Source organism: Sceloporus occidentalis, unplaced genomic scaffold, assembly GCF_023333645.1.
Source record: "Sceloporus occidentalis isolate IW3139 unplaced genomic scaffold, rSceOcc1.0.p SCAF_478, whole genome shotgun sequence".
Lineage (NCBI taxonomy): Eukaryota > Metazoa > Chordata > Lepidosauria > Squamata > Phrynosomatidae > Sceloporus > Sceloporus occidentalis.
Window position 1 is genome coordinate 32,615 of NW_028317458.1, and position 17,597 is coordinate 50,211.

General features: G+C 42.9%; 1 protein-coding gene across 1 annotated transcript in view; it reads right to left on the reverse strand.

Annotated features, from left to right (window-relative positions):
* Positions 1-17,597, reverse strand: part of LOC149271645 (FH1/FH2 domain-containing protein 3-like) — a gene marked incomplete at its 5' end in the record, with an annotated part of 193,457 nt that overhangs the window by 6,382 nt on the left and 169,478 nt on the right. Inside the window, 2 exons of the mRNA XM_089507243.1 lie at positions 2,184-2,376; positions 13,718-13,741. Coding sequence (XP_089363369.1) covers positions 2,184-2,376; positions 13,718-13,741 — 217 coding nt within the window. The remainder of the gene's footprint in view (positions 1-2,183; positions 2,377-13,717; positions 13,742-17,597) is intronic.

Consider the following 17,597-nt stretch of genomic DNA (forward strand, 5'->3'; position numbering starts at 1 on the left):
ACGAGACATCTCACGGACTTTGAGCAGCTGTGTAGTGGAACTGACCTCCCGGCCCATGGCATTTCCATCCTGTACCTGTTACTGATCCGGGGACAAGGGACTGCACCTTTGCGATTACAGGGGTTTTGGGAGCAAGAGTTGCACACCTCTTTGACACAAGCAGAGTTGTTCTCACGCACAAATGCTCTCGTAATACAAAAGCTCAAGAAACCTGCTCACTCAATGGTATATGACTCCATTTCTCCTTCATAAGGCTTTTCCTGATGTGTTGGATGTGTGTTGGATGTCTGTTGGAGGTGCGGGACGGCCCCTGGTATGCTGCTTCGTATCTGGTGGGATTGTCCCATAATTGTCCCGTTCTGGTCACAGCTGCATAAGATCATCACGCGCCTTACAGATGACCCACCTCCATTGTTGCCTGGCCCTTATTTGCTCCACCATACTTCTCAGCCTATCTCTAGCTATAAAAAAATCTCTTGTTTCGCCATTTACTTACGGCGGCAAAGTCGCTTATTCCTATCCATTGGAAAGCTGTCACACCTCCATTTATTGGTGAATGGATCGCACAGGTTGAGAAAGATAGGTTGCTCGAGGAATTGGCGATGGTTTTATTGGCTGTCCTTTCTTGGGGACGCTACCACATGTTCATTGCTCCATATGTGAGGCAGTTTTTTACCTATTTACCCCCCCTTTTTTTGTGCGATTCATTGTCTCTGATCTCGTCTATTTTGTTTGTCTTGTTCTTGTTTGTGGTCTTTGGTTGTTCTACCACTTCCCGTCCCATCGGGCCTTTCATTATTTTCCTTTGCTGCTCCTTCTCTTGTCCTTCTGTTTTCTTTTTCTCTTCTCGCCTTTCCCTTTCCTCTTTTTCTTCTTTTCTTTGTTCCCGTCACTTTTGTCCATCTCTCTCATGCGAGGGTCTGTATTAGGTATTGTTCGCTCTCCCTGCGTGAAGCTTACTTCGTGCTTTTGTTCCTTGTAATCTTGATGGTTCATGACCCGCTGCGTCGGGTAATCTTTTGTCATTTGTAACTTCTTGTTAGACCACTGGACTCAGCCCCCTTTTCCTTTTCTCTTCTTGAAAACTTAATAAAAACATATTTACAAAAAAAAATGCAAAGCATTTAAATGGTGTTTCCTTGGGGAAGTCTACTAATGAAAAAGATTTTGGAGTAATTGTACACAATAGACTTAGCAGTAGTGCACAGTGCCAGCTAGCCGCTGCAAAGGCAAATAAGATATTGACATGTATTAAAAGTGAGTATCGTTTCACAGTTGGAAGATATTATTCTGCCTCTTTACGGGTCCATGGTTAGACCCCATCTTGAATATGCAGTTCAATTCTGGGCGCCTTTTCTTAAAAAAGACATTATGGAACTAGAGAAAGTTCAGAGGAGGGCCACAAAACTAATAAGGGGAATGGAAAGTTTTAGTTATCCAGAAAGGCTACAAAAGTAAAATTTGTACACATTAGAGAATCGGCATCTAAAGACTAGTTAATTAATTGATTACAAAGGACAAGAGGTCACGTGCTAAGACTTGAAGAAAGAAGATTTAGTCTACGACAGCGGAGGGGATATTTTACACAATAAAAGTATGGGATTCACTGCCTGAAGAGGTGGTGCTAGCAAATACATTAGATGCTTTTAAAAGGGCCTTGGATACTTTTTTAAATGAAGCAGAACATAGAGTGCTATGTATGATAGTATAGGAATCAATATTTATTTAGTGCTTGTTGATCCAAAGAGAAATCGGATTGCCATTTTTCCCCATTGAAAGCACAATTGGAAATGGCTGACATAAGGGGATTTTTGGCCTTCTTTTGGATCAACAGCGATTAGGGAGTAGGAAAAGGGTTGAGCTTGATGGACGCAAGTCTATTGTCAGCCTAAACTACTATAACTAAATATGAAGAAAAGCTGTATAAATTGTATTGTTTTCTTACTCTGTCAACCCAGTTAATGTTTTAACTATGTAACTATATGTATCCAAGAGATGTAAATAAACATATCAATCCCATTGGAACCCACTGCTTGATGGTAAAAAAAAAAGATTTAAAACATCAAATATTTAGAAAAGCCAATAAATGCAATAATTTTGCCACAATTTGCACACTCACATTGAATTCCTTAATTCATGATTATGCAATGAATACAGCTTAAGTAAATTATTTTTCTACTTACCTTTATTAATTTTGTTTCTTGATATTGTGCCTGATGCTGCAGTGCTTCCTACATCTGTAGATGATATTTTAAGCATAGCTATCATGTTCTCATGTTCTGCTGAATCTTCAGCAAACTGCAGTCCTTCGTAGACTTGCAGATGTGGAAGACTACAAATCTGTTTTGTGATAGCACTTTTTGAAATCCCTCCACTCTGCAGAAAGAAAAATGTTTCATGTCATTTTCTAAAAAGAAAAATTAAACATGCCAACCCAGTTCATGAAGTGCACTCTGATTAAAAAATAAAGCCACCTAATGCTAACCTCTCCCAACCAACACAAAAAAACAGTTTTTATTGTTTGAATTGTTTGAATTTTAATTTACATAGTGTAACAGGAGCCAGGCGATGTCACTGGCCATCATTGCTGCCTTCCTCATAGAGAAAGACAACTACAAAATAGCTAGCCACTCAAGTTCTTAGCGTAGAGGTGCCCCTCTGGGGCAAAATAGTCTCACAAAGAATTGCCCCACCAGTCACAAATTTGGGACTGGGCATAGCTTATATACTGTAGACACTTTGAAATTGACAAACACTGGTAAAACAGTAAAAGACTTATATAATTAACAAATGACGCAATTCGCGTAGGCAACTTCCGCTGCAGCCGGAAGGAGGTGCCGTTAGCAGCGGGGGTTGTCTGCGTCCATCACGCATACACCCTCCGACTGTCAGAGAGAATTCCCCGCAGTGGTGCAGGGAACTCGCCTGACGGTTGGGGAAGGTCTGTGCGATGGACGCAGACAACCCTGGCTGCTAACGGCACCTCCTTCCGGCTGCAGCGGAAGTTGCCTACATGAATCGCGTAGACGTCTACCCGCTGCCCCGACTACACACCAGGGAGTCAGAAGCACCGGTAAGTTTTTTTGGGGGGGTTACCAGACAGGAGGATCCAGGTCCCCTGCAGTGCTGCGGGGGATCTGGATCTTAGTCTCATAGTCAGACCTATTTGAGGTCTGATTATAAGATGACCCCGATTATAAGACGAGGGTTTTTTTTCAGAGCAAGTATTCATCCAGTTGCTGTTTAAACGTCTGTACAGACTCTGATAAAACTACCTCTTTAATCAGAAAATTTTACTTCCTTTGCCTTAGACTAAATCTTTTTCCTTACAGTCTAAATGAGTAACCATGTGTCCTATGCATAGTCCTGTTTATGAATAGATTTCCAGAGAATGGTTTGTATTGGCCCCAAATATATTTGTATAATGCTATCATATCCCCTCTGAGGATATGACAGATTTAAATTTGTTAACTTTTCTTAATAACTAAAGTGTTCCATTCCTTGTAATAATTTTGTAGCCCGCCTCTGCACTTGCTAGTGCAGGGGTGTCCAAGTTTTTTCTGCAGTGGGCCACTTCATCAGAATTGTATATGTGCGAGGGCCGCGCTCATTTTCACTTTAATAAGATATGCAGATTAAAATAGAGTAAATGACACAAAACCTTTACTTTTCCTCTCACTGATTTCTGGGCCTAGAAAGTTTTGTGACTACAAATTTAGGATTCTGGATAAGTAAAAATGAAATAGTTCTATTTATCCTAGGGATACACCGAAATGAAAATTCTGGACCAAAACCGAGAATGCAGGGTTCACTTAGCCGAAACCGAAAACGACCCCCCCCCCCTTTAAAAATAATAAAAAATCCCACACTTTTAATAAAAGTAAGTAACACACCACAGTTGGACAAAAAAATTCAACAATATGACTTGGCATGATAGGAGTGTGATTGCTAACAGCAATCACACTCCTTTTATACCCAGGCAACCATTAAATGCTGGAACCTAGGCATGATGGGACTGTTAGCAATCACACTCCTATCATGCCAAGTCAGCCAGTACATGCTGGTACAGGGTGGCTGTAAATGATGTGCAGACCCCATACTACTGGCAGCATCAATATACAAGGGGGGGCAGCTAGCCAGGTTTCAGCATGTACTGGCTGACTTGGCATGATAGGAGTGTGATTGCTAACAGCAATCACAGTCCCATCCTGCCTAAGTTCCAGCACTTACACATCCATGCTATCACACACGGCATCGCGGGAGCAGCCATGGAGTGGGACCGGAGAGGCAGGTAAATCCTTACACATAACAGTACCTTTCTGGCTTTAGCAACTGCTGACTGACATTGCACATTGTTGCCTAGTTTGTTGTCTATAACAATTCCTAAATCCTTCTCATTTGTTGTTCATCCCTAATTCACTACTGTTTAGGGCGTTCCTTACCCGGAAGTGCATAACTGCATTTATCTACATTAAATTTCATCTGACATTTGTGTGCCCAGTCCTCTAGTCTATCTAAATCCCTCTGTAGCAAAGTTATAGCCTACATGTGTCAAGGATCAAAGATCGCCTCCTAAACTTCACTGGTGTCGCTGAAATGCCTCACCAATGGCATTGAAAAGAGTTCTCAGGAGGGTCTCTCTGCAGTTAGGTTGCAGAACCTTGTTCCGTTAGTGTTCACAAGAGCAAGGCTTTTGTTTTGATTTGTTTATTTTATTTCTGCTATGCCTGTCGTGAAAAATAAAAACAGGCCCAGCCTTTTGTTCAACCCTCCACATGTCTGAGCCGTCTCTGCAACCTGGAAGACTGTGTGTGAGTAAAGATTCCTGGACAGAGTACCAAGTTAAGGGGTATTATGTCACATATGGTGGAGATTGCGGGTAACACATGAACAAGTCGGTAAGGTGCAAAAGAGACTGAAGAAAATGGAAGACATTATTAAAGCACTTATCCAGTGCAGCTCAGTGCAGCTCGAAACTAACAAAAGTGCAGCTGAGACTAATACTAATACAGCATACCATACAGGAGAATATCACCGCACTACTGCAATTGGTGCTAGCCCAAAAACAAAACACAGATGCTTTGATCATGCAAGCAGCATTAGCCCAGGCTGAAGATCATCAAATGGTCAGAGAGGAGCAGCAAAATGCCACTCGTGCCATGCAGCAAGAGATCCAGGGCCTATCTGAGAGGCTTACCAGGGACACCGGAGAAGTACTGCAAGGTCCCAAGGTAATCAGAGCAAGTAATTATCTGCAAAATATGGTGCCTACAGATGATGTTGAGGCCTACCTTATGGCATTTGAGCGTAGAGCTGAAAGAGAAGACTGGCCTGTGGCTGAATGGGCAAGCTTAATAGTGCCATTTCTAAGTGGAGAACCCCAAAAGGCATACTATGATCTAGAACCGGACCAAGCAAGGGACTACAACAAGCTAAAAGTAGAGATCCTGGCACGTCTGGGAATTACAGCTGATATCCGCGCACAAAGATTTCACGCCTGGATGTACAGCCCAGGAAAAGCCGTTCGGTCACAGATGTTTGACTTGATACATCTCGTCAGGAAGTGGTTACAGCCGGAGGTTAACTTATCAAGCTACATAGTGGACCAACTAGTGATAGACCGATTTCTGAGAGGTTTACCTGTTACTCTCCGACGGTGGGTCAGTTAGAGTGACCCCCAGACAGCTGACCAGTTGATCGCTTTAGCAGAGTGGTACATTGCAGCAGAAGAAGTCATCCTGCAACGGAGCGGCCTCGAAACCTAAAAAGCCCCAGCAAATATGGTAAGACTGCTCCTGGGAAAAGGGGGGAATCTTTACTCACACACAGTCTTCCAGGCTGGGCCGGTTTTTATATTTTTTACGACAGGCATAACAGAAAAAAATAAACAAATGAAAACAAAAGCCTTGCTCTTGTGAGCACTAACTAAACAAGGTTCTCCAACCTAACTGCAGTTGGACGGCTTATCTGTTACCAACAAAACAAAATAACAGAATACAGATCAGGAGGCTATTTAACTGCCTCTCCCCCTTAATTAGTGGAAACAGGTGAGTACTATTGAGAGTATCCATGAATCTCCAGTCTGGATTCCCACTGCTGTTCTTCAGCTGCTCACAAACTGTGGAGTGGCGCACTGGCCCGCCCTACTCTCCAGGTGCTCCACCCCAGGAACCCAAAATACACAATTAACAGACATCCAATAATTCCAGACATCTCCCTGGGGCTGGTAAAAAAACTACTGAGGGTAACCACCCTGCAAAATATAAGGGGATATATACACTCCCTCCATTATTATCCCCTGCTTTCTGTCACAATATATATAAATATTTTTATGAGCAAGTCCTAAAATTAGTTTTCGCTTAAAACAATTCTCTCATGGAAAGAGTTAAAATATTGGCATGTTAAATACCCATGGGGTGTCTACTTTAAAAAAATGTATGATTTGATGTGGTAAATTGAATTGGCTGGGTTCAACAATGTCCCAATTAACACCAGGGGGAAGGATGACCACATGTCTAATTTCCAATTTGAAAAATGCACATGCCCCAAATGTGGCCTTTTAGCCCCCTGAAAAACCCATGCATGTGGGGTATCACTGTACTCAGGAGATGTTGCTGAACACATATTGGGATGTTGTGTGACCATATACCAGGAGCTGTAAATTCATACCTAAAGTATGTGCGTGGGGAAAAACACACAAAAAAATACTACTGCAAACTTTTAAAACATTTTGGAGGTAAAATGTGTGCATGCATAGAGTTAAAATACCAGCATTTGAAATACCCTGGGGGTGTCTAGTTCTCAAAAATATATGGTTTTATAGGGCACACTGAAATGGCCAAGATCAAAGATGTACCAAATAGGGCATGGACAGTGGATCACCAAATGTCAAAGTTTAACATTGCAAAATGCGCATGCCCTAAATGTGGCCCTTTTGCAGCCAAACAGCCCGGGGGGCCCATTCATGTGGGGTATTACTGTACTCAGGATATGTTGCTGAACACATATTGGGGTGTTTTATGACAGTGACATATACAGGATATATATATACCTCATAATTCATACCTGAAGTAAAACGTGTGTAAAAAAAAATGTAAAAATATAACTACCACAAAGTTTGACAAAGATTGGTGGTAGAATTAGTGCATGGAATTTGAATTACCCTGGGGTGTCTAGTTTTTAAAAATATATGGTTTGATGGGGTAAATTGCATTGGCCGGCTTCAAAGATACCCGAAATAGCACATGGGGAGAAGAATTACCAGAACTCAGGACAAATAGTAGAATCTATCTAGCGTTTTTTCTTCATTAGCTTTTATAGATGAGTAAAATATTTTTCAAGTAACAGTTACAATCAAAACATTTATGTTATATTTGTTATATTTCTGTATTAATAGTCAGCTGCCTTTTAGATAGTTTGCAGGCTGGCTTACTTACACATGGCCTATCACACTTGGTAATATGCTTTGTCAACTGTATTATTGTAATGGTGTATTATCTTTATGTATTCTGTAGTCTTACAGTTTGTATCATTCAGTTTTTCCCTCGGTTTTACCCCATCCCTACGGCTGGTTAATAAAGCTACAGACTTCAACCTAGTCTCATTGATTGACTTGTAGGAGGGTGTTTAGCTGCCTGTTGAGCTCCACATAGACCCCGGGGGTACGTGTAGTGGAGACAAGACAGTAAAACGATGTTGTGAACAGGAAGTGGATGAGAGCCACAGACTATACAGAGGCTCACAACTGTCAACGCAGCTACCTGCAAACGACAACCTATGACCTCTAAACAGTCAAAAATGTCACGAAGCCAGTCGTCTTCATCATACAAGACAAGGTCCCAAGTAGGTGGCTCTAATAAATCATTTGTAAGCAATGCAGCCGTCATTGCTCGTGCAAAGGCTGAAGCTGCAAGGGCGCGCGCTGCTTTCGCAGAACAGGAAGTCAATAAAAAAAGAGAGAGCCCTTCTGGAAGTTAACCTAGAGAAGCTGGCAGTAGAGAAGGAAGTGGCAGCGGCCATAGCTGAAGCAGATGCCCTAGAACAGGGGCGGCCAAATGCGGCCCGCGGCACCTCGAGGTGCCGAGAGATCGGCAGCCAGGGCAACCGCGATCACAAGATTCCGCCGCCCTGCTACTTACCTGTGGGAGGGTCTTTTGTACTGCACAGAGGAAGCGGGACCCTGCAGAGTTCACGTGATATCGCATGACTCTGCTCCAGTCCTGCTTCCTCTGTGCAGTACAAGAGAATGCAGAGGGAGGCTGCGCCCCTTGCTGAAGTCTGTGAGCGGCATCCAGAGAGCTGCAGTGCAGGTAAGGGGTGGGGAGGGTGTTTGAATGAGTATGCATAATTGAGGGAATGAATCTGTGAATTAATGAGTATATGAATGAATGAGTGTGTGTGTGATAGCATGGATGTGTAAGTGCTGGAACCTAGGCAAGATGGGACTGTGATTGCTGTTAGCAATCACACTCCTATCATGCCAAGTCAGCCAGTACATGCTGAAACCTGGCTAGCTCCCCCCCTTGTATATTGATGCTGCCAGCAGTATGGGGTTTGCACATCATTTACAGCCACCCTGTACCAGCATGTACTGGCTGACTTGGCATGATAGGAGTGTGATTGCTAACAGTCCCATCATGCCTAGGTTCCACCATTTAGTGGTTGCCTAGGTATAAAAGGAGTGTGATTGCTGTTAGCAATCACACTCCTATCATGCCAAGTCATATTGTTGAATTTTTTTGTCCAATTGTGGTGTGCTACTTACTTTTAATAAAAGTGTGGTTAACACACCAAAATTGGACAAAAAAAATACAATACTAATTTATATATGATTGTTGACAGCAATCACCAGCCAACCAGTACATGCTGGAATCTGAGTATGCCTGAGATTGCTGTTAACAATATATATATATTAACATTGTTATTACATTTTGTGTACAATTTTGGTGTGTAACTTACTTTTATTAAAAGTGTGGGATTTTTTATTATTTTTAACGGTGTGGGGGGTCGTTTTCGGGTTTCGGCTAAGTGAACCCTAAATTTTCGGTTTTGGTCCAGAATTTTCATTTCGGTGTATCCCTAGGATAAATAGAACTATTTATTTTTACTTATCCAGAATCCTGAATTTGTAGTCCCAAAACTTTCTAGGCCCAGAAATCAGTGAGAGGAAAAGTAAAGGTTTTGTGTCATTTACTTTATTTTAATCTGCATATTTTATTAAAGTGAAAATGAGCGCGGCCCTCGCACGTATACAATTCTGATGAAGTGGCCCACTGCAGAAAAAACTTGGACACCCCTGCCCTAGAAGCAGCTGCATACCCCAACAGTGAGTACAGCAGATGCAGCAACGTACTCGGTCCAGAAAGGGACCACCAAGATTAACTACAACGTACAATGGATTAGGTCTATCAACACTCCAGACTAATTGGCGACCTTCAGCCTGCACAGGAAACAAAGGATGTCATCAGAAAGACAAGCCACAGATACCATACAAAGCAACAGGTAACCAGCTTTCAAGTGCAGCGCAGCAAGCAGGAGAATACAGAGCATTGTGACACTGCCCACAACAACTTCTCTGCTCATCAAGGAACCCAGCCTCCATTCCAGCATACAGAAACATCTTCCAGATCAAAACGGTATGGCACCTGCTAGCCTAAGTCAGAGATTCCTAATAGGTATGACCATACACCACACTCTCTTGCCAAGTTTCTTTCATGGCGTGAGCTAATTATTAAAGGACTTGTAAAGTTCAGACTTAGATTTGTCATGCAGTGAGGAGTTAGATCTCCTAGTAAAATGGCTTGGAAATGAGTCTGCTGAACATGCTAAACGAATCAGAGCTATTAACATAAATTACCCAGAGACAGGCCTTAAAATTATCTGGGACAGACTTGACGAGTGCTATGGCTCAGTAGAGGCCATAGAAAATGCATTATTGAAAAGAATTGATGACTTCCCTAGAATAGCTTGTAAGAATTATTAGAAACTCAGAGAACTAAGTGACCTGCTAATGGAACTGCAGGTGGCCAAAGCAGGAGACTTGTTGGGACTTACATTCCTTGATACAGCCAGGGGTGTAAACCCTATAGTCCAAAAGCTTCCCTACAACCTCCAGGAATGATGGGTCACACGTGGCTCTAAATATAAAGAAACTCACAATGTATCATCCCCTCCCTTCAGTGTGTTTGTGGACTTTGTAAAACAGCAAGCAAAAATTAGAAATGATCCCAGCTTTGATTTTACACCCATGAACATGTGCCACTCCTTCTGGCCTCAAGCACCATGAAGGGCCAGTGGTAGTTCATAAAACTAATGTTTCCTCTACAGATTCCTTCTACAGGCCTTCAACCTCCTCTGGCACAGAGGACAAAGACAAGGATCCTAGCAGACTGTGTCCCCTGCACAGGAAGCCATATCCTCTTCTGAAATGCAGAAGCTTCAGAGAAAAGCCCATAGAAGACCGCAAAGCCTTCCTCAGGGAGAACAATATATGCTACAAAATGCACAGAAAAGTCTGAGCACGGAGGCAATGTGAGGTAACATACATAGTAACATAGTTAGAGGTGGACAGTCTGACCCAGGAGCGAGTGAACGGGGAATGTCAGACCTATCCTCATGATCGTATAGGAATGACATGTCTATGCGAAGGTACCTGGACAGATACCCCGGACCTAAATCTGAACTAACTATCTAATCGAGCTCTGCGATGGAGCGGGATGAAAATGTAGAGGGGAGGCCTAATATACTAATAGTGAGGTACGAATTACTAGCTTGAGGGGCGTAACCTCCAAACGAGGAGGGGAGATTGCTTCGGGGGGGGGCAACTACTAAGTTCAAGGAGGCTGACTACCTATGCGGTGATGTAACGAGGTCTCGGTAATAGAGAATATAGCCTCCAAACGAGGAGGGGAGATTCCCGGGGGGGGGGGGGGCAACTGCCTAGTTCAAGGAGGCTGACTACCTATGCGGTGACGTAACGAGGTCTCGGTAATAGAGAATATTGCCGGTTGCCCGGGGGTGGGCCCGGTTGTAACGACAGGAACTGACCTGCCGGCAATCTAATTATATGTCAGGCCCCATCTGGGCTGCGGAGCTGTATGTCTTTAGTTTGCCTAGTCCTTGCTACAGTGTCCCTAGTCCTTGCTACAGTGTCCCTAGTCCTTGCTACAGTGTCCCTAGTCCTTGCTATAGTTCTTCCTTTGCAGTAATCCATTCCTGGATTTCCCTATGCTCTGTACTGTACCTCTGATTCCTTGATTCCAGTCTTGCTCTTTGTGTTTTCTCTATTTTCTTTATAAGGTGTGCCCCACCTGTGTGTTCTGTTTGTCCCAGTCTGCAGTCTACAGTTATGTCTCTCTGATATGTGTTTGGGTTTCATGTTTAGTTTGTTTAGTACCTCTATAGGCAGGTTTTAGTGTTAGGACCCACCGTCATTGGAGTACTTTGGCGCAGTGGTGGGCTAAGCATACTATGGCCATAAGATGTGACGGAATCTCCAATAGTTATCATATAGTCCTAGGCTAGTTCCTGTATTTATCTGTGTCAGTCTGTGAGGTCCTGTCTTGTATCCCCGGTAGAGGGATGTCCTGTCTTGTATCCCCAGTAGAGGGGTGTCCTGTCTTGTATCCCCGGTGTAGGGGTGTCCTGTCTTGTATCCCTGGTAGAGGGGTGTCCTGTCTTGAATCCCCGGTAGACGGGTGTCCTGTCTTGTTCACGTCTGACCTTGAGTATTCCTTGTCTTGTTCCATGTAGTGCCCTGTATTATGTATATCTTGTCTGGTTATGTTTCTTGCCTGGTCTCCCTGTTCCTTACTATGTCCCCATTGCTTGCTATGTTTCTCCTGTACTCTGCTTAGCTTCCCTAGTCCCAGCCTGCAGCATCCTGCCCATTTCTATGTTCTGTTATTTATCATACCTGCTCCAGGGTGCCTGCAGGTCATTACTTTGTTTTGAACTGGATAACATCCGCAGATATGTCAGGGCGCTGGTACGTAGCTGCACAACCCTAGGTGCTCAACACCCTGGAGAGTGCGGTCGCCCTGCATCAGGCCCTGTCCTACTCTGCCACTGTGCAATAACTCCTGAACTCCATCTTTGGGCGCTCTGGGTCCTGATAGCCGTCTGACCACGGACCCGGGTCCTTACATTATAGGAATGGGAAAGCAGACAGTGAGATAAAACCGAGTACCTCAATTAGCAACAAGAGGAAAAAACAGTACCTGAGGAGGCGGTCCCCTCGATGACTGCTTAAGAGGCGACTGGTTGAGCAGAAAGTACTGGAAGACCAAGAGCAACAAACCACGTGACCTGGACACTTATCCTAAATAACACGCAGCACAGTAAAAACATAAAACATACAAGACTTATCACACGGCCAAGCTGTAATCGTGTAGAGTAACGTGAAGAAAAATTTTGAGCAGGACGGTTGATACGTGGAACCACCTCCCAGCAGAGGCCAACATTGAGCACCTGAATTAGCAACAAGAGGAAATAACAGTACCTGAGGAGGCGATCCGCTGGGTAACTGCTTAAAGGCGACTAGGTAAAAAGACCTATAACAGAAAGTACTCGAAGACCAAAAGCAACAAATATACATACACAAACCACGTGACCTGAGCACTTATCCTAAATAACATGCACCAATAATGAACAAAAAAGGGCCCAGCGAGAGAACGGGGGCCCAGTGCACAAAGGATTTACCGCCAGCTCTTATCCGCCCCTGGCAAAAGTGCATACTGCCAGAAATACACAACAAATGTAACCTGTACATACAAGACCCAGCACAGTGAATACATAAAAACATACAAGACTTATCATACGGCCAAGCTGTAGAGTAACGTGAAGAAAATTTCGAGAGGGCCGGGTGATACGTGGAACAGCCTGCCAGCAGAAGCGGCAGACTAATTGGAAATTAGGTGTCTGCCCCCAAGCTTTTAAATATGTGTATATTGCTGATTTCAATGTATAAACACAGTTATATATGTTTACACAGTGTAAATTGTAAAATATACAAATAGGGAAACTAACAGATTCACTTTAATTAACCAGTACCTCGCATTGTTGGTGCCTTTTTAGGTAATGTTATGATAAATAATAAAAAATACATTATATTATTTCCCATGAACATGTTAGCCATAAGTTTTTTCAATGTGGTTGGTGCCTGTGCACCTAATATGAAACTGTAAACTATGAAAGAAACACACAAACACAAGTTTTCCTTAGAAATGTGTTAGTGAATTTCATAAATGCAGTTAGATTAGATTATTATGTACATTGACACATGCTGACTATAATTGTTCTAACAAGTCAGTAAACAGCAGCAGACACATTAGATGATTATTTGATAATCAGAAACATATGCAACATTTAGTTTTCGTCAAACAGTGTAAATCATAGGGCCAGATTTGCCACTAGGTATGCACCTTATGCTCCACATGTCAGGGTCAGTGTGGAAAGCAAAGGGGTCTCTAACAAATACTGTTGGTTTTTTGCTTTTTTTGACCAAGTTCTCCTGATTTTCAATCAACTTTCACTTGGGTGACCTTCCCATTTTACAATTATGCTCAGTGATGGAAGCCTTTTTATCGTTTTACATTTATTATTAAAGGACAGGTAAGCAATGCTTTTTGGGTACCTGAAATGTAAATCAAGCCCTGCAAAAATATTAAGAATGTTAGTATTTGATTCACCCCAAATACCAAACATTTGTCAGTCATACCTCTACTTCATCTTCTTCATCAGTCTGCTAAATAAAAAAAAACAAAAAAAAAAACGATAAAAGCAATATACAAAATAAGCACGTGGCAGTTTATAAATCCAATACAATATATCATATATAAAAAAAATCTATAGCCATCTTAAAATAATGTAAAAATATAGGAATGGGTGCTTATAAGCAGAAGTATAATTGTAAGGTCAGGAAATACATGTCACTTGTACAATAATATAGTGAGGGCTGCTATAACCAACAAACTCCACAATTGTCTCACATGCAACTTCAGATTTACAAAAAGTAGAAAGCACACACCTAAAAGGGTAAAATATCCTAGATACTTCCCCTTTTCTTCTTCAGATATATATCCCTCAAAAGAAGAAAAAAAAAAGATTTTTTTAAAAATTAGCATAGTAGGTCCGAGCAAAAAATCAAGGGCTTTGATAAAAACTAAGAGTCCAGAATAAAGATTCTTCTCATCGGTCTCTGAATACGAGACAGACCAATGGTCAGACATCGATTCCGGGGAAGACGTCAAGCCCATATCAAGAGACACAATAAAAAGATCCAGAATTGCACCTTAGAAAATCTTCGAAACTTGGGAATCTACAACTGTCAAAACACACCCTAACGGTCAGCCAAGTTACTCTTCTAGTTAAGGGCTTGAAATGTGGCCCCTGCAGACAGCTAAATAAGGTTGATTTGATTATTGATTTCAACAAATTTGTTAGGAAGCTAGCTGTAAAAAGATTTTTTTAAGAGAGAACATGTTGATACTAATTCTGAGTCTATACTGACCGGTGAACCTGACAAGGTTGTAGATTCCCAAGATCTTGCTCATTTAATTTATTTGAATAGTTTATCAAATGAAAATGGTAAATTATAAGATTACAGACAAATAGGAAGCCTGTTTCAAATTTTAACCCTACTTTTGATAAAGGGATATATCTTGATGTGTTTAAAAACTTAGTAGAACAGGAGATGGCGGCCTAGCGCAGGAATCACGGAGAGTCCTGATCGGACGTTGCGTGAAAGAAGGAGGTAAGCAACCTCTTTTCCTTGGATCCCGAAGGTTTCGGGGTACTGCTGGATTTGTTATGTTTGCCCATAGTGGTGGTAGGAGCTTAACTGAAGCAAAATTTGGACCAGACGCCGCGGAGCTCCGGGTTCAACCGTCCATCTTGGTCGCGAGCAGGCCACGCCCCCTCTTTTTACAGGTATTTGGCACGGCGATGGGCACCCGAAACGGGCGAAATGCCCCCAGTTATGCAAATCTTTTTTTGACAGATTGGAAGCGAAAGAACATTTTGGTGCCCATCGCCATGCAAATCTTCACCTGTATAAATGCTACATTGATGATCTATTTATCCTTTGGAAAGGTAGTGTTGAGAACAATTTTTTTTCAGACCTTAATAAGAATTCTCTTGGTCTGATTTTTTTCACATGAAGTGAGTAACCAAACAATAAATTTTTTAGGTCTTTCTGTCTTTATTGATATGGGAAGTAAAAGTTTTAGAACCACAACGTATTTTAAACCAGTAGATAAAAATACTTACCTGCGAGCAAACAGTTGTCATGAAAAAAATATACCTAAAGGTCAATTTATATGTATCAGAAAAAATTGTACAAGATTAGAAGGCTTTGACATACAAGGAGGAATTATTAGAGACAGATTTTTGGAAAAGGGTTATGATAATAACCTAGTGATGAGAGCATTTCGGGAGGTCACAAAAATGAAAGGAGAGAAGTTTATTCATCAAGTTAAACGACCTTTAAAACAAAAAAAATTTAAGATAGATAAAATCAATGGTTCTACTATTACTCATGTAATTATATTTTTAGTTTGGGATTCATCACTACTTTTTCATACCATGTTCCTGGTATTAAGAATATTTTGGATAAACATTGGCATATGATTCAAAATGACCCTATTCTCTATAAAATCCTACCCAATAAAAGCCGTATAATTTGTAAGAAAAGCGGCAATTTAAAGACTATTCTAGCCTCCACTGATATTAAGAAAAAATTCCTGTAGGACTGATCAGAGACTCGTCCCTGCAATCTCCGGTCTACGGAGTCAGGAAGACAGGGTTCTTTGGTCTTCACATGAGTGTGGAGACCAGCCCCCACCCCCTCCCTTGCTCATTTAACCCCTACCCCCCTCTTTTGCTCAATTAACCCCTTCAATGCCGCAATTGCGTATGACCCCCATTGCAACCAATCAGAACATAGGAACAGTCTATAAAAGCCTTGACATCCTGAAACTCTTTCTTTGCTGCTTAACCTCCAGGTGAGAACATTCCATTATACATATATATACCTATATATACATTCTTATATATTTCTTTTATATTCTTATTTCGATTACTGGCTTGTCCTTTTTTATTTTATTATTCTATTTTATTGTATTTTTGTTACATTTTTGTCTAATTCTCATATCGGTTGCCCCGTGACCTCGCGGTCCTCCACGTGCATTCACCTCCGCGCATTTTGACACCAGTTGGCGCCTGGTCTGCCTTAGGTCGAACCCCCCCTTGTTTTCTTTAGGTTGTTTTTTCCTTTAAACACTTAGTTTTTTCCTTTCATGATTAGGCTAAATCTTATTGTTAAAGTGTTACCATATCTTTTCAGTGTGGGTGAACCCCTTCTGCAGTTGTCTCTGTGTTACACTGCCTACATATATATATACCTCTACATTCTGGATTACATTGTGGATGACCCCTTCTGGCCTGGCTGAAACCCTGCCACTTACTCCTTAGGGTGAACCCCTACCTCTTGCTACTCAGGGTGAACCCCCTGCTGCCGCCAAACAGGTGAACCCCTGTTCTTGGGACACGCTTCCGGGTGCATGACCCTTGTTGTTAGGGGTGACCCCCTCCTCCCTTGCTTCTGATTATTTGGGTGATCCCCGTTTTTGCCCAGTATTAGGGCCTTTTGTTTATTCAACCCGTTATTCTGTGTTCTTTCATATAGACACATTTGGAGTGAAATGGCAGATGATTCCCAGAATCTACTTCCTGCCGCCGTCCAGGCCTGGCTCCACTCCGCCCTGGCTGCGTCTCTTCCTGCCACCCTAGAGGAGCTCCAATCTTCTTGCACGGCTCAACCTCTCATCTCTCCTACCAGAGTTGAAGATTCAGACGCTGGCGGTTCAGCTTCTCCTGCGGGCACTACGGCCTTGCACAAGCGTACCAGGGACGAGGCGCCCTCCCCTTCAGGAAAGGGCCCCGCTGAAAAAGGTGCACAGTTCGGTCCTTCCCATGGTCTCCCTAACTGAGGACCTCACCGACTACTCGCAGTATTCATCCAGGAGGATGAATACTGCGCAGGTTCCTCTGGTGTGGCCTCCCCTGCCCGGGCTCAGGACTTCGCTCCCGAACCCCCCAAGATCCCATTCAACCCGTCCAACGCACCGGATCAACCTTTTGAAGTGACCGACGGCACTCCGTTGTTCGATCCCAGAAGCCTGCGCCACCCTCGCTCCCCCGAGTGGACACCTTCGGCCCATATTGCTGAGTTTCTGAGGTTTTGGCTCCATCGTCCCCTGGATAAGGAGGTCCGACAACGCCTCCGCTCTGAGTGCCCTCGACCTACCGTCCGGGATAAAGTCCTCAATACCCCTGAGTTTGACCAGAATTTTGTAACATTCCTCACTAAGAACGGAAAGGAGCCTTGTTAGGGCATTGAACTGGGTTTGCGCTCGGCACAAGATAAACTCTTGGATGTCGCAGGCCCCCTGACTCAAGTCTTCCAGATGGCAGACGAAGCCATTACAGACGGCTCTCCTCTGGATCCTCAGCTGGTCCGTGACTGGACCCAGAGAGCCCTATGTCTGTTGGGCAACGCCAATTGCGCTATCTCCTCGGAGCGACGCAAGGCAGCTTTA